Source organism: Diprion similis, chromosome 12 (assembly GCF_021155765.1).
Source record: "Diprion similis isolate iyDipSimi1 chromosome 12, iyDipSimi1.1, whole genome shotgun sequence".
Classification (NCBI taxonomy): Eukaryota; Metazoa; Arthropoda; class Insecta; order Hymenoptera; family Diprionidae; genus Diprion; species Diprion similis.
Window position 1 is genome coordinate 7957347 of NC_060116.1, and position 23974 is coordinate 7981320.

General features: G+C 39.6%; 1 protein-coding gene across 4 annotated transcripts in view; it reads left to right on the forward strand.

The window, feature by feature from the left end:
- The window catches only part of LOC124413692 (mucin-17), a 23834-nt gene extending 14006 nt beyond the window's left edge, over nt 1–9828 (forward strand). For 2 of the 4 annotated variants that reach the window (XM_046894440.1, XM_046894441.1), the window contains 7 exons: nt 2107–2179; nt 4204–7067; nt 7258–7425; nt 7784–8026; nt 8315–8581; nt 8695–9009; nt 9137–9828. In XM_046894440.1, coding sequence (XP_046750396.1) covers nt 2137–2179; nt 4204–7067; nt 7258–7425; nt 7784–8026; nt 8315–8581; nt 8695–9009; nt 9137–9190 — 3954 coding nt within the window. In that variant the 5' untranslated portion in view covers nt 2107–2136 and the 3' untranslated portion in view covers nt 9191–9828. The remainder of the gene's footprint in view (nt 1–2106; nt 2180–4203; nt 7068–7257; nt 7426–7783; nt 8027–8314; nt 8582–8694; nt 9010–9136) is intronic. The other 2 variants (XM_046894443.1, XM_046894442.1) reach the window with 2 other exon arrangements.
- Nucleotides 9829–23974: the final 14146 nt, after the last annotated feature.

Here is a 23974-nt window from a genome sequence, read left to right on the forward strand (position 1 = left end):
AACATTCGATGCCGAGGAACTGAGCATGGTCAGCAACTCATTGTGACACACATCGTACGTACACACGGATGTAACACGCGTTACCTGAATTTTGATACCCTGACGTAACGAGAAAATGACAGCGTCGCTTCTTTCTCTAGCCACGCGTAAGCTGTCGATAATAATTATCGTGCAATTATGCCGAAACATCAGTGCCATGAACTTCATGTTTACGCATCAATGCTTATCTCAGCTTTACAAGCTGCTGTCAAAATATCGTCAGCGTAATGGGCTGATATTAGGGTGGTTCAGGAAAGTCAGCGATAGGATCAAATGAAGAACTTTTTCGTTATTCTATAATTTTAGGCACCTCGGTTGAATTCGCCGTAACTCATATAAGTCCCATACGCACTTATTGTATTTTGAGGACGAATAAAAGTTAAATGTGACGGTTGTCGGTCGCAATCCAGTAATTAATTGCCATTTTAATCAATCGATGAACGATCTGCAGCATTTGTGAATGACCGTCGTTGTATATCAGAAGAACCTTATCTGAGGTTGTAGAATCTTCATTATTCTTATAAGACACACATTAGACCAGTACTGATATAAGCAACAATTTTCTGACACAAGGTAAAATCAAAAAGCGGTTTATATACTCTTTGGTCACCCCACAATTAATTAGGACCGTTAATTATCGACTGGCTTTCCTTGAGAACATTTTTAAACATGATTTTTCAACTACACGCTTTTTATCGTCTGTTTTTGACGACGTCCAGTTTTTGTTTTTTCCGCTTGATATTCGGCACCTCGCTCTACCTGGTATACATCATAATGAAAAATAGAATAAGAATGAAGAAAAAGCGATTGTGTAACAAAAGCCTCAGCGTGTTCAAACGTGACGTAAAGATACTTATAGACAAGATTTATTTACTTGGCTTTTTCTACGGAAAGAATGGCGTTCAATAATTGTGAGAAAATAATATTTATGCTTGACTCGGCATTGGAATACAAGTAAAAGAAGACAATGATACGCTCTAGGAACTAGCACGATTATAGACAATACTAAGCCTCGCTGAACACGTTTCACGATTCAATCGATTCGAAATTTGTATCTCTTGTGCATTTTCTGAAAAATTTGTCAATCGATACTGCGTTTTTACCAGCCTTTAGCGCTTCAAGTGTTTAAAAATATGTTTCTCACTAAACGCTGACCAACAACGCGTTTATACTATAAACACAACTTGCAAGTTTCAATATTAATTTCTTCCTTCAGTATTACTGACCTGTCCATGCAGACGACGACGGCTTTAATTATATGGGCTTAGTCTGTTGTATGGTCACGAAAGTATAAGCTCACTTCAGGCTTGACCTAACCTCAAAGCGGGTCTTTGTACAACCTGCCAAGTACAAGTAGACATTGAAGCTTCCAATTTTATGAACTGTCAATTAAAACTCCTCGAAAATTTTCACCACGTTTAGCGTCTCTCTTTCTCCAGAGCTGTTCAACATGTACGTCAGATTGTTCATCTACCAATTTTCACGAGTTAATTAAAATGCGACTGTTCGAAATTAATTGACTTTGAGTTTTTCCGTACATCGTATTACAATTAATCATCACGAACGAGTGAGTGACTTTAGTAAGTTCTTCTATAAAAAAGCTATATTAAGTTACAATTAGGATATAATTAATCATAACTAATCAAGCATAACCGATCTGTGATGATTAAATTTACCCGGAAGCTACTATATACCTTTTTTCGCGTGTTAATTAGGGTAATTCCATATTTTCTTTCTCGAGTTGTCACACAATTGCAATAAAAATTGTTTTAATTTAAAATACAAGCAATTTGTTTCTTATCATTTTCTCCAAACCCTCATTTCCTTTTTGGAAAATAATGAACATACATGATCGATGGAATAATTTATAAAGTCAATGTCGTGTTATACGTTAATAAATATCTCGCACAGGCAATGAGTTACATGTATCAATTTTAATATTTAATGAACAACCTTTGACGAATAAGTACGACCGACTCTCGTCCGGAAGTTCATTTGTATATTCAATGCTTGCAACATTACGAATCCATTTGTAATCTAAGACAAACATCTGAATTCATGTTACAGGTTCTCTGAGAAGATTCAACGGATGCTGAGATGGCGTTCAAAAATGCAAATTCCTTGTCTGGAGTATGGCTAGGTAAGATAACGGTGTAAATAACAATGAAACCAAGGTAGTCATGACTTGTTTACAATAAAACAGAATCTTACAATTTTTAATCCAGCCATAAAGCGATATTTCGATAATATTTCCAAGTTTGCAAATATCGCTGTCTATCCACCAGCACGAAAAAAAACTCATATAATTAATTCAATTATTTATTGTCGAGATTTTTGACATCAGATTCGTTATCCACTTCACGTATTATGACATTACAACATGATTTTCTCCTCTATTCGCCGATCATATGAACCAGAAGCATTCAATTGTATATTCATTCGTTGAAGTGATGCTTTGTCGAAGTATCCACTAAACATGTAAAGTCTTTCGCATGGCAATGAGGTATGAAATAGGTTTATCAGGGCGTGACCCAACAGTATCATTCCTAGGAGAATATTCTGTCGGTGGAGTGTAGATAGTCGTCGCTTCCGGCGATATTAAAAGTCCGAAGTGAGGTGATGACGCTTTCAAGATCCAACATGACACGATATAATTGGCACTAGCCATCCACGTCCTACCGCAATAATCGTAAAAGTATTTTGCCTATAAGCCCATCGGCGCGGGGTACAATTATGGACTTGCCAATTCGATTAACGATGAAGGAGGATCGGCAATATCAACATACGGCCTCCGATAACTCACGATTATCACTCATAATGTACAGTAAAATACACCATGAAACGTTGATTAAACGTGTGAAAGATAAACCGCTAATGTTCAAGTTGTGTGGAAAATTTCTGCATACGCGAGTCATTTAGAATCTGAATTTCATATCTATCCTGCTACTATTGGCGCATAAGTTTGGGTATTGCAATCGGCACATATGTTTATCAAAATCAATTGTCTAATATCGTCAAACGTATATTGCAGCGTTGAACAATGCCAAATTGTTGAAATAAATAAGTTTATTGCTGTGTAGCATGGTTATGACTATACTGCAGTAACAGTTTCTTGTTATCGTCGGTGACCAATGGCCTCGGTATGCCTTTCAAACAATGGTCAGTCGCTGAAGAAAAGATCTTGTTAGATGTCATATGATATTCCAACACTTACATATTATATTATATATACACCATGTATATAAATAAGTACAGTTGAACAAGCAGCCTCTATATCTCATCTCTAACGTGCTGCAGTCTAGAGCAATTGAGATAACGACGACTTGACGTTCGACGGAGGCCAGTAACGAAAATATCAACCTTCTCCGCGACGTCCGTTCATTCATGTGTAGTGATTTGAAAATTGAATTACACACTTTGGACCGTCAAACGGTTAAACCCGAGGTCATATTACGTACGATTTGCCGAGTTTTTCTCCATCCAGCTCGATGCGCAGGATTACCGGGAATTTATCAGCCTTCGTTGTACGATTAATCCGAGAATTATATCATTGGGGCAAAGGGAATTTAAAAGTAAAAGAGACACGGATGAGAGAAGTTTCGGACTGCTGTAGAAATTGTCGTGAGTTAGAATAGCTCGATCCGATTCACTCCTGCAAAAGTACCTCGTTTGTAGATCCCGATGTCGATACCTCACAGCAGGATCAACTCGAGTAGTGCCACTTCTAATTACTATTGGCAAGCTCGTGTGCTATACACATGAGATTAGTCGGGGGTATGAAATCTCCAGAGGATTCACAACGAGGGGCGCTCGTTGAAAAAGAACCTTGTTATTGTCAGGCCTGGCGCATTGTAACACGTTCGCTTATTACAGTGATCTACGTTTAGGATTTCAAATGACCGCGGGCGTGCTTAGACTGCATATCAATCTCAGACCTGACAGTCAAGTTTCATGTACCCACACTTATTCTACATTGCTTTTTATTGTCGTATTTCACCTATGTTCTTATATTTGAGGTGGATTGACTAACGTGCAGCGTATAACGTAGTTGGACTGATCAATAGATAACCATACATGCACACGCCTATAATAACGTCCGAGTTTTGAGAACCACCATTTTGTTGGCGGTTAAACTGATTTTTGTGAATTTCTTTCTCGTTTCAGGGTTGATATTGGTACTTGTTGTACATACTCTAGCTGAAAATACTCCATCTGAAGAAGAGACGGAAGCTGAGAGTTCGCTTTTTAATTATGACAGTGAAAGCAACGACGACTCCGGATTTTCGAAGGAAGATCCCGACAAATATTTCGAAAAACATTTAGATGAACCGAATATCGAAGGTAGTCCCGAAGCGGCTGAAGCTTCGGTGAATGAACCATTAGAAAAGGCTGATGGAGTTGAGGCTAAAACAACAGTAAAGACGGTGTCTAGTTCTACCACTATTCAGCACAATGAGACACTACCGACTATAGCAACGATTGACTTTGAAAAGCATTTGACAATCAGCGATAATCAAAAAACGGTCCTCGAGCGTGTAAGAGAAGCCAGCAAAGTTGAGAGTTCGCAAGTACAGTCTAATAGAACCGCTAATAAGGTAACTGAAGAAATTTCGAACGAAGCAGTGGACAACAGTAGTGAAAGACGAACGAACTCTGCTCCTCAGGAATTCGAATTCACTGAAGAACACGATGATTTTGATGAGCACACGAGTTCCGAATTTGCTGAAGCCACAACACCGAGTTCGACATTGTTGAACGCTAGCAGCTTAAGAGTTCCGGATGATTTGCACAAACACGCTGAGCAGTTTGATATAGAGAATTCAGAAGAAGACGAGAAAGCAGATGGCAACAGAACTCATTCTTTGATAAATGACACGAACGTTAACTATCGTCTAGACTTTAAGAACAGCACTAAGAGGTTTCGGGGGAATGAAAGCAGAACCCCGAGTGGTGACAACGGAGAGGGTCTGCCTTCTGAGCCGAAACAAGAAGTGGAGATTTTTAAAAATGTTACTTACCCTTCTGTATTGAGGATCAGTGAAGATCCGAATAACGGCACGGCGATCGAGGATACGACGCCAAATTATTCAAGCTCCAAACCCAAAGCCCGGACGATTTCCATCTCAGGTGACAATGATGTATCTAAAAAAAATTCAAAAAATTTTAATCATACACGCCTAGGTCAGGCAACGTCTGATACGATAATGAGAATCTCTCCCAAAAAGTCCATTCCAACGGAAAAACCCACCAAACTTAAACCATTACCGTACTTGACATTAGAAAGTACATCTATTAATTACGAACTCGTTGCAGATTTACCGAACAAGACCGAGGTATCTACGGAAGATATAACACCGTACAGGAATACGATTGACAGGCAGAAGTCGGATGATAAAATTATAGTCACGGAGCCATCGGTACTAGTCGACAATAGTATTGAGAAATTTAAGCCCGTTAACGGAAAGAGATCTTCACTCAGAGTAAATTCAACACTTGGTACTTCTGCAGCAGTAACGGCTTGGTCAGCACCGACAACTGCCAGCACAGCGTTAAAAAATGAAACCGATGTGACGGAAGAAGCTCAAACCAATGTCTCAGAGTCTAGACACCGTAATCAGACTGGCAACGATGTCCCTCAGACTAATCTAAACGTTTCAGTTACTACGGAAGGATCTTCTACAATTCTCTACGAGGTCACAGAGAATAATATAGAAAATGTGATCGGAAAAGTCAATGGTACCAATAACCTGACGGTCTCGACATCGACACCGACTACTAAAAAATCAATCCACCATCACGAAGCGGTTGAAAATACTTCTAAGTATGTGGGAAGCGAAGTTTCAAATTTTACCGAGAAAATAAAAACAGTGACAAGTGACTCCTCCACCAGCAACGAAATCCAGACAATAACGGAAGAGTCAAAGATAACTCCGATCGAATTTAACCTAACTCAAATATTCAGTGATCATCCTCTCTCGCGTGAAAAAGTTTCATCGTCAATCGAAACCTATCCAGTGAATACGACGAACGAGGCTGATGAGTCAAAGTCAGAAGATGGCATCACTGCTTCTTTACCAATGGTTACATCCACAACAACGAAAGTTGTACAAGAATCGTCGAGCGAGATTCCAGTGCTTGAATCTAATGGAACAAGGCCAATTGAAGAGAATGTTGCCAACGTATCTGATCTCCGGACAATGTCGCAGAGTTATGGAACCACCAGAGACATCACAGAGTTAAAAGGCAATCAAACAACCACGATACAGTACGAATTCGTCAGCCTAATGGATGTTGAAACGAACACTACGCCTGTTCCGAATAACGAGGCGAGCTCCGAAAATGTCACCGTTACCAATTCTCTAAACGAGACTTCGGAAACAATGGAACCTCCAAGCTCTGCAGAAATCAGCACCTTCACAAATGTCTTTAATAACATTTCGACGACAACTGTATCACAGGAAACAACCGAATCAGTGGTAACCGATGATTCTACTGACACAAACCCTACGACGCTCTCAACAATGATTGAAACTGTCAAACCAGACAACGTTAATTTGTCGACTACCATTGTCTTTCCAGACACGACCACCCCCAACACCAAATTCGAAGTCACGACGAATGAAGATCTCCCAAATACGACAAATTCGCCTGTTTCTGAAAATGGTTTTACCACAGGAACGAAGGCTTACACCGATGCAACTATTTCTCCAACATTGCGTGCAAACACGTTCAACGGTCGGATAGAAGAAACGACTACGGCACAAAGCGACAATCCTGAAGAGACGACGACAACAATGATGCCTGTAACTGTAACCGTTATTGAAGAAACAACAATGGGTTTAACCGGTGAAGTTATCGTTTCAACAGAAAGTACGAGTACGTCAGAAATTCCAACAACAGTCACTCTAATTACGACGATAATAACCGAAACCACCCAACAATATCCAAATTCAAGCAACAATGCCATAGCAGTAGTTGCAGTCTCTTCGGTAGCTTTCATTTGCTTAGTACTGCTTGCAGGTTTGTTGGTAAGTTTGTTATATTCAATCTGTTTTCATTTTTATTCTCTCGTTAAAAATTCGACTCTTGCCTATCACTGTTGGTATCACTGTTTCAAAAAACAATCAAGACCACACAACTACTTTCGAGTTATACTGTACACCTGCTACCGAAATTTGTCGTACGTCAAAATCAATAATCAATTTAATCGAATTACAGTTTATAATGAGAAAACGACAGACGAGATTCAATAATGTGCAAAGATGTCGACCACTGACGTTGGAAGCTTATCGAGTCGGTGGTGTTTCGGCTTACAACAGCATGAGAAGAAAAGATCGTACGCGCGACTCAAAGCGCAGCTATGGAAACCCTGCGTTCGAAGATTCAGTAAGCATCTAGAGAACCATCATTCGAAATGGAGAGGATACCTAATTATAAAGCCTCTTTTCGGATGACAACTTTGTCTGCGGAAAGATCAAAGTCCGCTTTGAAGCGTGGTCTCGCACGCGGCGCAACTTCGGGTCTCTTTGTGCTGTCACGACCGACTGTTTGACTTTGCTTTGAAACATATATAAATCCCCTGACTTTGAAATGTTCATCGACGGGGAAAGTTTTCGATGTAAACCAAAGATTCGTCGTGTTAAAAGTGACTCGTACAAAATGTCGTGAATCAATGAAAATATGTTTAAAAATTGTTTCATTAAATCAAAAACAAGCATTATACACATGTGTCGCATATTTTCAGAGCGTAACGCCCTCTCATCCGTTAAACTTCGCCGGTTTATCGTCCTTCTGTAACGACTTGAATGCCATCAACGAGGAGTTTGCGGGAATTCCCCAGGTGTCTGCAAGAATCGACGAATTGCCAGCCGGTGCGGAGGTGAAAAATAGGTACGCCAATGTCGTCCCTCTACCAGAGACCAGAGTACCACTTCAAAAGATCAACAACGAACCATTAACGGAGTATATTAACGCCAGTTATGTCCGGGTGAGTAACTTCATCCGTTTTACAAATAGTCACAGAGCTAATTAGCACTTGGAGAAAAATTATATTATTGCTTGCGAGTAGTCGCAGGAAACTAATTGCGAGTAACAAATTTCAGTTCGAAGTAAGGTTTGCCGGTTCTCTCCATTGACTCCGCAATCTTATTTATATAATAACTTTGAAAGAATTTCATTTTATGGAATAATTTGAAATTTGGAAAATAGTTGTCACGGAGTTGGTTTGAATACTTCATGAAATTAAAGTTGAAAATAAACATAACGCCAATTTCAGGGACCAAAAAACGCCACGAAATACTACATAGCATGTCAGGCGCCGATCGAGTCAACGGTAGCCGATTTCTGGAGGATGATCTGGGAACAGCAGAGCAAAGTGATAATAATGCTGACCGACATCGTCGAGAACGGTGTTGAAAAGTGCGTCGATTACATTCCGCCCTCCGAAGTAACGGATTGCCATCGCCTTTACGGCGACTACCAGGTTACTCTTAAGAAGCACGAAGCCAAGGAGAAGTACGCGATCTCCACGCTCCACTTGAAGGTGATTGACAAACTCTCTACTCGCGTCTCGTATCATTTCGCTTTCGCTCGGTAAGATCCCCCCCGACCCAACCGGCCAAGTAACCACCGCCCTCCTCTTACCGTTCGTCGTAGAATCTCGAGAACAACACGTATCGCGAGGTCTCCCACATATGGTATCTCTGGCCGACGAACGGCGTACCGTCGGACGCGACTGGTCTGATCGCCATCCTCCTCGAGGCCAGGGCTCTGCAGAGGGGCGCACCCGGGCCGATAGTCGTCCACTGCAGTCCGGGTACCGGGCGAACCGGCACCCTGATTGCCCTCGACCTCGGCATCAGGCAGTACGAGATCACGAGGACCGTCGACGTTCCGAGGGTCGTTTACACCATCAGAAGGGACAGGGCCGGGGCCGTTCAGACGAAGGAGCAGTACGCCTTCGTCTACAAGGTGAGTCGATCCCGGAAGGGGATTCCCCCCTCGTTGGCTGATTCTCGGAGAGAGCTTTTATCGCGCGGCGGAGATGAATTCCTCCACTCACACTCCAGATTCCGATCGCTGCTTTGACTGCTTTCAGGGCTTGAATTTGTACGCGGCGAAGCTCGCCGGCGGGGCGCTCGAATCGATGTGAAGACGGATTCGCCTCTCCGATCGCGAGCTGGCCCCGAATCGCCGCGAAACGTCGCTGTGACGAAATATCTTGAATCGCTTCTCGAGGGCAGGGAGAATAGAAGAAACGCTCGTCGCGGAAGCGTGGCGAAGAAAATGGCTGAGCGACGCAACTTTAATGAACTAGGCGTGAATTTCACGAATGACGGAACTCGTTATCGATAGTTCTTCGAGTGTCGCCGACTCACGTCCAGCTGCGATGTATGAAATACATCGGGGTGACATTTCCTTTGCTGATGCAACTGGAGAACGAGAGAAAAAATACTGTCAATTTTCGCATCAATTATTTAACTTGAGGACCAGATAATTAGGAAAATTACCATTTATTGATGGTTATATACGTAACAGTTATAGCATGACCAAATAATTGTTGTTGTTGTTGTTGTTGTTGTTGATGTATATATTCTAACTCGTAGTAGGTATGCAGCTCTCTATATGTGTACATAACGGAATATTTTTTCTTCGTATTTGACATTGATCATTTTTTTAATTTTGTTCGGCTAAATTTCCTGTTTAGTTACAGTTTTTCAAGATTTGTCTTCTTTTGTGTTTTTTCCATTCACGTCACCACAAACAAAACCCAGCCAAACGTTTCTCACACGTATTTCACAAAACATGGCTACGGAAAAATCTAAAATTTGCATTCGTTGTCAAAGCAGATGTCGCAAAAATGTGATATATATATATAGTCATACATACATATATATTGTCTTTTAAGAGTAATTAGGGTAAACAGCCCGCTTTTGTCAGAAGCAGTATTTCGTAAACAGGGAACATGGTTGAATGTCGCTAAATATAAATAACGTTTATCGTCGAACAAATACACGTTAAAAAATGTGTAAATGTTATGAGATAAACATTCTCAAGTCCAAAACATGAGACAAATAACATCTCCTAACGTAAAGTGTTAATGTGCAAATTTCCAAAACTACCAACGTTGTACAATAATTATTATTTTGTTCTACTACACCCAATCCTATGTACAAGCATGCCTTGAAAACAAACTTTACACAATGAATCCAACTATACCGATTGTACAGTAGTTCTTTTTTCACTACTGAAGAATCTACAATAAAGCAAAACGTACATCGTTACAGCTTTTTAGTGCAATAGACAGGAAAGTATGGAATACACATCAGTTAACCGTCTTATCCGATGCTGGCCGTATTACTTCTATTGGGTTTTCCAGGCTAAACCCGCTCATTAAAGACGGTTACTTATGTATATTTATCACGAAACATTTCGTTGATGCTCGTAAAATTTCGTAAATATTCTTGTAAATATTGAGCATGGTGTGATTTATGAAAAAAGTTGAAGATTTAGGTTTCTCTCTGCGACGTCCCTCTGATCTGAAGGATAGTACAACAATTTATACATGTGTATCGATATTATACATTTTGTGTGATTGGCGATTATGTGTAAGGTTCCTATATGTGAAAAATTATTATTATTATTATTATTATTGTTATTTTTATTATTATTTGCATTCGTGGATACTCATATATATATATATATATATAATGAAAAATAATATATATATATATATATATGTATATACACATACATATATATTATACGATATTACGTTATTAAATTAATTATTATATCAAATATATAATATGACATAGATCCGATCTAAATATTATACTCTGTAATTATATATCTAGGCATAATAGTTTTTAGAATGAATACACTATCGATTTGACTGACCCGCTTTTGGTTCAATGATTACAGTGACTAATTGGAATGAAATTGAATACATTACTATTGTAAATAAAGTCCAGTCGACCATGCTCAGTGGGAAATCAGTAAGCGCGGTGAGATTTTCATAAATGAAAAAGAGGTGAAAAGCTGATAGTCAGTGAATACTTTTCCAAAGTATTGAAGTATTCTCTATACATTATCCGTAAATAAATGCACAAATTTGTGAATACGATTGGATTCATTACCAAAACTTTACACAATAATTTACTGAATCAATCCTCAATTGTTTTTAAATATTTGTGGTCTTGACACTTCCTGAGAAAAGAAAATGTTTTTACTCTCAATATGCGGTCTCGTACAAAAATACAATCGTGACCTGTAAACCAAGATGTTACTTAATATAGCCACAAAATTTCGCCAAAACTAACCTATTGTTGTGGAAATTACGTGAAGGAAAATAATTGCACGTAATATTTTCGACGTGAAGGTGATGAAGTGCTTCGCATTGAGTCACAACACCAAGCGTACAATACATAAATATGTATATCTCTATACACAGTTGCAAGTCTCGTGATATATCGCAAGTGAAGGGCGTGTCAAAGGCAATAAAATCTAATTCACTAATTGTTTTTATAGATGCCATGTTGCCGAAGAACGAAAATAACTCAAACATTCAAATATACAGTTTAATATTATTCCTAGGCTAATATTATCGGCATCAAGAGCGTTACCTTGACAATTATTTAAGGCTATTAGCTATGAGTACCTACGAAACTAAAGCGCATGGAAGTGGCCGAGTAGCTTCCAATGTATCGAAAAAAGGAATGAAGCAAACTGTGTGGAATATCATGGCTGTGAAGCACAAAGTGCGCTGATCGGTGTGAAGAAGCGAATGAGCGGAAGACGGAGCCAGAGAAAGGAAGACTTCGGCCACTCCCTGATCCACGGTATCGTTGAGGAAACACACACGCGTACCTTGCACGTTCATTATGCTCGTGAGCAAGTACATGAGACTCTGATTGTGTGTACCTACAGCAACAAGCCTTCGACATCATCGAGAGGCAGTACAGAACCGACGAAAACTGGATCTACCCCGAGGACGTCGGTTCAAACTGCCCCGTCCGAGTGATGCAGATAGGGCTAATGTTGAGCTTGCTGGCTCCGTGTATGAACATATAACGTCTGCTGCGGACCCAACTGCGGGGGGAAGGGGATGATTGACACCCCCCCCCCCCCCTTGACAATGCCAAAGGCTGGTATACGTGTAATTACTTTTCTTCATTGTCAAATAAATGCACAGTGAAAAAGGATGCATTACATAATATTATATAATACAAGCCGGTGATAGTATAAGCCTGAAAGTAGTGAATGTAATTACTTTCCTGAGCAAATGAACATTTCTTCGACAGTATAGTTGCGAAAATTTGTCAAATAACTACACGCCGCCGTGCCGTAGTCACGTGTGATTACATTATTACGAAACGACGCGACAACCGGATATTGATGGTTGTGATTGTCGCGAGAAATATTTTATCGCCAATTGCCTCGATGTTGTGGAATTCGTAGATGTCAAGCATCTCAAAGGTGTAATCTCAGATGCACCGGGCAAAGTTTTACGTACCACGTTATCGTTCGCAAATTCTTTTGTACAAAATTATAAAAACTGTAGATGGAGATGTCGAATTTACAGTGAGAGAGGACTTTGGCTGCGTAGTAAGCGGACTATTCAACAATTATTTTCATCAACTATAAATTTCATGTTACACTTGCCAACGAGAATCGACTCGAAAAATCAGCTGCAGCGGAAACCGCTCGCTGAAGTCTGGGCCAAATTGGCCTGACGTCTCGGGGATAACAAAGCTGCGTGTGGTAGAAACTGCGTGCGTTATTCGAAGAATATTATACGCTGCTCACGCTGCGTGAAGAACTACTTCAGCCGAGTATCTTACGCCATTGCAAACGTGGATAGGGATCAACCAACTTGATACAGTTCCCCAGAAGCTTACATCCCGAGATGATACCCGATGATACTCGACAGCCTGCAGAGACAATTGGTGTGGACACAAATTTGTCGACGTGCCACCGTAATCGATCGCCGAGTGTCGTTTAAAAACCATCGCGCGCTCATTTTATTATTTTTGTACCACTATCTGAAGCAATATTATTAATATATTAATATGTTAGCTTTTTCCTCTTAAATTTGCTATCAGTCATCTGTTGGAGCCATGCGTGGTTCATAATTGGCGAATGGTAGATAATAAGCCGATTGCTCCCGGGTGGCGCAAGAGCCGCCGTATTCGACGTCAACGAGACAGACGTAAGACCCGGAAAATTCTCGGAGTGTTTTGCAGTTCTTAATCATGCAGCGTTTTCATGTGTGACCGTGCGTATGGAGGGGAAATCGCTTGGAGTCTTGGAGCGATCTCTATACTGCGCCGTCTGTACGTAAATCATTTGTAGACGGAATTGAACTATTATTAGCGAGAAGACGTTTTAAAAATGTTGCTGTTTTTAGCACTCCTTCCGACGACTGTTGATATCATTAATTGTGCCGAATCTCGTATTAATATTAAAATGGGTGCAGAAACTCAACATGGACATTGGACTACAAAACACGACATTTCTTTACCACTCACGATTGGAGGCCAAAATCATTTTTTTGGAATACAAGGACGAGATTGGTTCATTCAAGAATTGAGAAGTAATGGAAGGATGGGTGAGGAAACGAGCCACGGTTCATTCCAAAATTATTATACCAAGGCATTCCAATATAACATCAACGGCAGATAATTCATTTGCTGTATCGATGACTACAAGTATTGGTTTATCCAAGAAATTTTGCCGAACGGAGTAATGAGTGCCAAAACGGACAGAGGATAGTGCCCATCGCTACCCACCATAATATTTCCAGTTAACGTTGGTGGTGAGCATTATGTATTTAGTCTGACCGATGGGACTTGGTTCATTAAAAAATTGGAAACCAATGGACAATTGGGTGGGCAAACTGATAGTGGATCGTGGAATGATTATTTCACCCTTGGATTCCCATTTTCCATACATGGCCGTCAATATTTTTATTGTCTCGAATACAAATATTGGTTTATTCAGGAAATTTTACCTTATGGTAAAATGGGTCAGGAAACCGACAACGGGCATTGGTCGTCACATCATATACTGTATTTTCCGTTTAACAGGCACGGCAAATCGTATTTTTATGGTGTGAATTATACTGAAAAATATTGGTTTATCCAAGAATTGTTACCAGGTGGTAAAATGGGTTCTGAGAAAACAAATGGTTGGTGGGGAAATTATTATACCGTGTTGTTTCCGTTTTAAATCGATGGAAGACAATATTTCTATGGTCTTAGCGAATATTATTGGTTTATTCAAGAATTGATACAAGAACCCTTATTTTGTCCCACTTTAACCAATACACGAAAATATTGTGATGCAGCAGAAAATACAGTTACATGGCAACGAGAAGAAAGACAAAATAATCTTTTGGCAGATTCCTTAGGCGGTCCAGGAGATGGATATAATTTTGCTCCACAAAGTCCTCTGCTGATTCGAAGAGCTTCTGCGGCTGGAAGTTTCGTACCTCAAAAGGTTGAAGGGTTAATTCGCAAGTTCATCCGTGCGACTAACGGCCACGTACGTACGTTGGAGTCTGGCCGTAATCTACGGCGATTTGCCGAATTCCCGAAGACCAACTGATTTCTTATTATCGATAAGATTACTGAGTCAAAATGGCACTTTGATGAATTGGGGAGAAAATTCTGCCGTTACCGCATTTCAATTTCGCAATGTCCCTATGGCAGCATGCAGAAATTTTAATCATCCTTGGTGGAACATACGATATTAAGCTATTGAGATTTATGTTTGTATAATGTGAGTTTCAAAAGAATTATAATTGTATATAAATCTATTTCTAGTATCCTGTCTTTGGAGTATTGCACCGTACTGAGTAACATCTTTCTAATTACTTCTCTTCTATAATACCGCAGTCAGGTAGTTTGACGGTACACGTGAAAAAATTTATAGTAAAAATTCCTGTACTTGTACATTAACGATGGGATTTTCAGAAATTATGACGATTTAACCTATATTCAGGATACGAACAAGTCTAAAGTAAATTAATAATTACTATGTGTACAGCAGTAGTATCCTTAAGAATAAGGACAAATCGCCATAATCTTCGAACGACCCACAATTAGTGTACAAGTTGCGGGATTTTTATTATAAATTCTTTTCAGTGTAGCCTCTCTAGTCTGCGCTATACTGCCTTACAAGTCCTCTCTCTTATCTCTTTTCATATTACGTTAAGACTGTCTTATCTTTTCCGCGTCTCATCGCTCTCTTTTATCCCGAACACATCGCAAGTTATTCTTATTTTATTTTCGTATATTTCTAATTTAATTACGATATTTCTTAACTGACTTGTTACATTTCTTGCATTTTTTTTATGGCTTGTAACTTTCGACTGCTCTCTCTAGAAATTATCTTGACCGCTTTGATTAATTATGGCGAAGATACTATTCTCAAGATACTTTTTTTTCCGCTTACGCCTGAATTATCAGCATTTACTTTTAGTGATCTTAGATTGTGCATTGCATGCTAGCCTACTTTTATCCGATTATTGTAAGCCTTGTTGTTCGATACGAACTCATAGTAATAGTATCGCGAACCACCAGCATCTCTATCTGTCGCTTATCACACGAATACCTGTCTCGTTGATCTGTCAACTCTCACTCTCACCTTTCTCTTTGGATGTAATTACTTTTCTTGAATCCTTCGACTAAACTCAATCTCTTGCTCATCGTCAATAAACTTGATACTATTACCTTTTCACCTGCGTTTCTTGTGTTTTATCTATTGGATACGATCCTTCCATTCTCCCTTTATCTTGCATAAACTGAGCGAATTGTGGAAACCGTCGTAGAGCCTGATCTTGTCCACCTCAAATTTTCCTTCTACCTTTGGGTTATCTTGACAGTATCCTTTTCCTTCATCGCTTCGCCTATCGTATCCTCCCGTTTTCTGAGTTTCTGTACTAACTATTTTCTTTGAGATTTCACGTAAGCGAGTTTTTGTTAACGTTGCGAACACCCGAGAGTTCTCTTTGGTTTTCGCTTCTCGTCACCGACCGTTTGGGTAATTTTATATCGTATCTCGTGTATTCGTGTGGCTTATTCTATCTTATTTTCAATCATTGACCATATCTTTCAGCCGTATGACAACCTATGTTCTAGTCTATTCAACTTCCTGTATGGTTTCGTATTTTGATACACAAAAATCTTTTGTTTCAATAAACAGGCTAAGAGAATTATCAAGGTACTTGAGATTTTGTAAGACAACGCATAGCAAGTTTCTCTTAAACTGCATTACGTAATTTTCGGTTTGTTGCCATGTGAAATACGCGATTCTTACGCTGTGAAAAGTTGTACCAATTGAAACTACATCTCCACTACGATTATAATCGTAGTATGTATCATTTCTACAGAGTTCGCATCGACAGAAGATATTTTGCCACAAAGTTCGTTTCTACATAATCATTTCTTGCCTCCAATTACTACAGGTCTGTTTCTACAGAGTTCGTTTCTACAGAATTCCGGTCTGGAAGTTCGTTTCTACGAAATTTAGGTCTGGAAGGTCGATTCTACAGGATTCGGTTCGGGAAGTTCGTTTCTACAGAATCCAAGCCTGCAAAAGTATGTTTCGTCTCTACAAGTGGCGGTCAAATGACTTCAGTTAAATTAAATTAAATTAGATTAAATCAAATTAAATCAAAATATACTAAATTGACAGTTAAATGTTTGAGAAACGAATTTCTATACCTGAATTTCCAGACTAGTAATCCGACTCGACATGGATGCCTACTATACCGCCTACTATTCCGTCGGCCATCAAATACGAGCGTGTTTGCAGCGTGATAACAAGTCCAGAACGAGGAGCCACCTTGTTTGACCTCAACACGAGACAGATGTGAGAACAGGATTGGACCAAGATACGAGGACAGTCACGATGACGAACGTCGATGAGTACGGGCGCAATAATTAAGGGGTGGTATACAGAAGAAAAGCAAATTGCTCTCAATAGTTCGCCTAGTAAGCTGCGAGGTTTTAAATATGCAGGGTGTTTGTGTTGACTTTGGAAAGACTTGTAGAAGCAACACCCTCTCAAGTTAGTTTGTTGTCTCTTCATTGCCATGTTGATTATTTTTGTCGCTTCACGCGAGAATTTTCTACCGTTGTCTACGGCTGAATGAAACATTGTGTCGACAGTGACCGCATCTGATTCATTACAATACTCGGACAAGCGCGCGGTACCAATTCCTTCAGAGCCCTCCGCAGCCGTTGGATGAATTTCCGAAGAAGGGTGTCTTACCACAAAATGCTTGTCTAGGCAGCCCCTACACACCTTGGAAGTCTGTCCAGAGCTAACATAGACACCCCGTAGATATAGGTTATGAGTTCAATGACTCTGTAGACAAATTATTGTATTAGACAAATTAAGCTGCAAATACGGATTATTGCTTCAGAAAAACGTTTGCCAAATTAAAAAAGGAAAAAAAGAAAAAAAAAAATTGAAAATTGGGATTTTTTCAAATCTTTTAATTTCTGGGCCTAGTATATGTTAACCAATTATAAGAAGCATTTGAGAAAATCATTCAACTCATTGTATTGATGGTTATTTTCCACATGTTCTGTTTTTGGCATTTATTCGGCTTTGAATTTTTGCGAACGATGACTATTGCATTAAAATGATTAAAAGTGAATTTATGTGAACACCAGATATGTAGCCTTGCTGCTGGCCCCGATGACGAAAATTCCCGAAATTTTAAGTTGCTAATCATGCCGCGTTTGCACGCATGACCGTGCGTGTCGAGGGGATATCGGCACTTGGATGTTTTTGTGCTGAAAAGTTATCTCTATTAACGCCCACAACGATATATAAATCGTTTGGAGAGGGATTTGAACAATCAGTAGTGAAAAGACGTTTGAAACATGTGGCTTTTAATGCTCCTTCTGGCGACTGTCGGTGTGATTAATTGTAATGGAATGGAAACTGCAATTCAACGGGGACGATGGACGACAACACACAAAATGTCTTTTCCGTACACTGTTGGAGGCAGACACTTTTTTTTTGGTACACACGGAAGACATTATTTCATTCAAGAATTAAGAAGTGATGGAAGGTTGGGTGAGGAAACGGACCACGGTTCATTTCGAAATGCTTATACCAAGGGATTCCAATACAACGCCAATGGCAGACAATTCATTTTTTGCATGGATGACGATAAGTATTGGTTTATTCAAGAAATGTTCTCAAACGGAAAGATGGGCGATGAGACGGACGGAGGATGGTGGCCATCGATGCCTACTCTGATATTTCCAATTAACGTTGGTGGTGAGGATTACGTATTTAGTCAAACCGGTGCCTATTGGTTCATTCAAAAATTAAAACCGTATGGAAAATTGGGTGACGAAACAGATAGTGGATGGTGGGATTATGAACCTAGCCTTGGATTTCCATTTTCGATAAATGGCCGCCAATATGTTTATTGCCACTCAGGCACCCGTTGGTTTATTCGGGAAATATTATCTTACGGTAAAATGGGTCAAGAAACCGACAACGGACATTGGTCATCACATCATATACTGTATTTGCCGTTTAATATACACGGCACAGCCTATTTTCATGCTCTCAATTCTGATGGAGGAGGTTGGTCCATCCGAGAATTGTTACCAGGTGGTAAAATGGGTTCTGAGAAAACAAGTGGTTCGTGGACAAGTCCTCCTACCGTGTCATTTCCGTATCAAGTAGGCGGATCGCAATATTTCTATGCTCTTACAGAACGTGCATGGGTTGTTTACGAAATTAACCTATGAAACCTTATTGCGTCCCACATTAACCCATGCAACCTTGGATGCAGAGAATTGAATTTCGTCGAAGAATTTGTTACAGATGTTGGAAATAACGACTTTTATCATACAGCATTTCTTACGAATCCCACAAACGTCATAACTGCGTACTCGAGTTTTCGCAAATGGTAATCATAATACCGCTTCCGATTCAACTCTGATTATACAAGCTACAATATATCCAAGACATATGGGTCATCCAAAACGAGATATATCTTACAAAGTATACCGATTTTTGAGAGAAGCCATTCATCTATTGGCAGATTCTTGATAGAATAGATCAGATTGGAGATAGATATAATTTTTCTCCACAAAGTCCTATGCTGCAGTGAAGAGCTTCCGTGGCTAAAAGCTTCGTACCTCAAGAGGGCAAAAAGGGTTCAAGGCAAAAAGGGTTACTTCGCGATTTTATTCGATTTTATTCGTGCAAACAACGGCTGCGTACTTCGGAGTGTAGCTTCAATCTACGGCAACTTGAAAAATGAGCAAAGACCAACAGATTTCTTTTTATCAATAAAATTACTCGGTGAAAATGGCACTCTGATGAATCAGCAAGGAAATTCTACCGTTACCGCATTACATATTCGCAACGTCTCTACGAGAGCGTTAAAGATTTGAATCACGCTTGGTGAAACATGAGATATAAAGCTCACGATTTGTGGAATTTCGAATTTGAAGAGAATTATTCTTGTATATAAATCTACCTTGTCATATTCCATAATATACGTGAATTTGTTACAGCTTGTTAAATATTGATTTTATCATGTATGTATCCCACTGCGAGGACTATCTACAAGAATATCTCTTCTTTGAGGAAATTGCATATCATATCGCACAAGCCCAGAACGATTAAGTGGTGGACCACGTAATACCGGTGGGCTCTTTATGGGGAACCAAGGCGAGCACCATCGCCCCAGGATGTCTCGGTACAACAGCTGCTATGAACCAGTATACAGCGCCGGATAAATAGACTATAAACAATAAGAGGAGAAGACGAACGAAGATGGACTACCGCCGTCTTACCTGTTGACCCGTCTCGCGTGACCTGCTGGTTCAATAATATACTGCGTTTAAAGTCTCTCTATTATCTCTTTTCATACTACGTTAAGACTGTCTCTCATCTTCTCTATGTCTCATCGCAAACTATAAGCTACGTATTTTCTTTATTATCTTTACTCTACTTCTTTATTATTGTTGTATTTTTGGAGATTTGTGATTTATTTCAGATATTTCGTAACAAACTTCTTCCATGTCTTGCATTCCTGTATCGCTTACAATTTTTTACTGCTCTCTCTAGAAATTATCTTGACTACTTTTATTGAATATGATAATACTATTCTCTCCTTACGTTTTACCGCTTACGCCTGAATTATCAGCATTTACTTTTAGTGATCTTAGATTGTGCATTGCATGCTAGCCTACTTTTATATTTTTATTATATTTTCAATATACATTTTTATACCTGGCTACGAAAGAATCAACTACGATGCAAGTATTGTCGTTCTCCTTGAATTTGAAATAGAGATTATTATTAAAGATGTTTTCTACATTTATGTGAACTATTTCATTGCAGTTTTTTCATTGTACCGAACTAATAAGCAAATGTAGATTTATGCCAAGTGGGCGTTGTCTTAAAATGGCCCAGCGACAAGACCATTTCATGAAATTTTTTTTCAATTCTGTTATTCATATTTAATGATCCAAAAAAGGTGTAGAATTGAGACCGGAAAACGAACATTGTAGTTGAAACATTCACCGTTTCGTCGATAAAGAAAAAAAAACCTACTCAATATATTATATTTCAAGATCCCACTGGAGTTTTTTTATTTCAGAGCAACCGATTGTCCAAAATCCTAGGCACCGCAAAGCACGTGCTTACGCCACGTACAGAACTGATTTATCCGAGTATCTTACGCCATCGACACCTCGATAGGGGAAGACCAACTCAATATCACACATTATGATGGATGGTTGTAGTAAATACGAATTTGTCGATGGGCCCCCGTAGTTAATCCCCGAATATCGCCTGAGAACCGTACCCCAAACAACACAACGTCGACTATTAGTTGGCTGGAAGTCGACCGAAAATATTCCAAGTCGATTAAAATAGGACAAATAGGACTTGTGACCCGGTTTAATTGTGAGTCAACATATGTCGATTTACAAAAAACTGGCCCCAAGTCGGCTTAAGAAACAGAATTTGTCGTAAAGTCAGCTGTGAGTCGACTATCAGAGGGCAATAAAGCACTAATTTTAATATTGAAATATCGATGACACGCCTAAAGTATGTCACCGCCGTTAATTCGCCGATTTCAGCTAATTTCTGTTTAAAGAAAAAACTAAGAACCTGAATGTGATCTTGTGCAGCAAGACTTTGGCTTGGCATATGTATTATTTTCTGAAAATATTTCTTCCAAGATACCCGAACGGCACTGTTTCCCCTAATTTTACAAATAACACGTATGGACACCAGAAGTTCGTCTTTTTTTTAAATCTTCCACTGAAATTAACGACTTTCAATTACAGAGAAGAAAAATTACCAAAAATTTCGTCTAATCAATCGAGGAAAACGAATTTTTGGCGTCGGCAATCTCAATCTAAAACTTTCATTTTGTAGAATAATAAAACTGAAAGACCTACTCATACTCGTGGATTACACCACAATAGAAAGATGAAAAATATCGGCGACCAACTAGAATCGTGAAAGATCAAACTTGTTCACAATCGTTGAGAATATCTCTATCCTTTCCAGCTAGAAAAAAACATCGAAATCTACTCAAAACAAAATCTATTTACCACCATTGGATCACGCTCGTCGTCATCGCCGCAAAATTGGTGGATTCCGTGACTGAGAAATCTACATCGATACAAAAGTGTAAAACGTACCTTCGAACGTACCGCAGACGCGTCACTGACGAGGTTATGCTTTCATGGAAGACCGAAAGTTGAGCGAATTTTTGTACATTTGCGGATAAGATGAAACTTCTTACCTTTCGAGAATATTCGGCCGAACTTTGGTCGTCGATACACTTTTAATCACTTTTAACTCGCGATTATGAACACAGTTTAGCGAATAACTGCCGCGCTCGAAGCTTCCTCGATATGATATTTATTACATTTTCCGCGTCGCGTTTCGCGGCGCAGTTCAGGTTACTGAAGTTACCCACAATGCATCGCGGGCCTTACGCCGTTAGCGCCAGCTGCAGTAAGCTAGCCGAATTACAATTAGAGCCGATTTTCAATTGACTTGAGAATCTGATCGAAAGTGGCTAACAGTTTGCAGTTAATGTAAGTCGACTGTACGTCGGCATTTTCAACTGAACCTAAAGTCAGCTCGAAAAACTCGTCTATGTATCGGCGTTTCAAGTCGACTATACGACGGTAGAAAAAAGTCGACTTCAAGTTGCATTTTTGATGACTGTGTTTACTGATTCTTTCTCACCTCTTCGAACTAGTGCTTTTGCAGAAGCTGAGCACAAATTCATCCATCCGTTGGACGGTAGCCTTCGAGGTACGAGTCCGACAAAGTTCTTCTATCCAAGTGCCTCGCCAAGTCGAAACTTTCGATACATTTGACACGCAATTCGCAACGAGATTCAGATGAATCGAATCCAGTGACGCTTTTGTTCTTTGAGAAAGTGTATTCGACTCTGCACCGACTGCCTGCCTAAATGACTTCTCGCAAAATCGTTTTATTCAGCCGCCGATAACAGTACAAAATTCTCGCGTGAAGTCAACAAAACAATCAACTTGGTACTAAAACGATAACAAACTAGTTTGAAAGGGTATCGTTTCTATAAGTGGTGAGCAAATAATTTGAAATAAATTAAATTAGATCAAATTAAATTAAATGAAAATGAACGAAATTCACGATTAAGTGTACGCGAAACAAACTTATAGAAACGATACCCTCTCAAATTGTTTTTTTTAATTTCTATTGCCAAGTTGATTGTTTTCTTGACTTCACGCGAGAATTTTATACTCTGTTCTACGGCTAAATAGAACTTATGTAGTTTCGAAAGTGATCACATCTGATTCATTACACCACGAAAAAGCGCGCGGTACCAAATCCTCCTCATCCCGGGCATCCCGGCGACGATCGGACAGGACGTCCCTCGAGTTGCTGCTCGTCCACCTCAAGTTTTCCTTTTACCTTAAGTATCCTTTCTCTTCATCGTTTCCTGAGTTTCTCTACTACCTCTTATCTTTGAGTTTTCACGTGAGTTTTTGTCCACGTTGCAAACACCCGAGTTCTCTTTGGTTTTCCCTTCTCGTTATCGACCGTTTGGCTAATTTTATACCTATTTTCGTTTTACCGACACGAGTTTTTCACGTAATGACTAACCAAATGCGCCACCACGCAACCGGCTAGTGTTTGGATGTCGGCCGTGGCTCTCAGTATTCGAATGAAAATTATTCAAGAGCCGCCTATCATGATGACCAACTTATTGGAGTCCTTCGGTCTATCAGCCACTCCAAAATAGCACAATTTCAAGCAAATGCGAGTCAGCTTGGCAATTTATCATTACGAATTAAAGAAGATTATATTTTTTCACTTTGGCAAGCAGCTATTATCGCGCTTAGTTAAATATTTTTATAATACCACCCAGAGAAATACTTTCCTGTTGGGTTTTTCCTCTTAAATTTACCATCAGTCCCGTGCTGGTGCCATGTATTTCTCAGAATTATCGAATATGAGGATGAAAAGCTGATTGCTCTCAGGTGGCGCAAAAGGCACCTTTCTCGACCTCGAAGAGACAGACGTTGAAAACGGGTGTTCGGACCAACATACAAGGACAGCAGAAGAGGACAGACGCGAGAAAGGATGATGTACAGCAGAAAGAAATTCTAGATACAGATATACAAGGTATTCTGTGTAGTGGACTGCTTCAAAACATAACAAATTTTACGTATTCCGAATTGCAATAAATTGTTTGTTCTTTTTCTTAGTGTATTCGTTTGTTTTCAAGAGATTTTCGTCATCTGTCGGGATGTGTGAAATTTTTTGTGTCTCACAGCAGTCCGCTACACACTGTGCACACACACACACTCACTTGAGCTTTTCGTTTTCCGTAACTTCTCCAAATTCCATGAGCACCAGAAATTGTTTTGCTATTGCT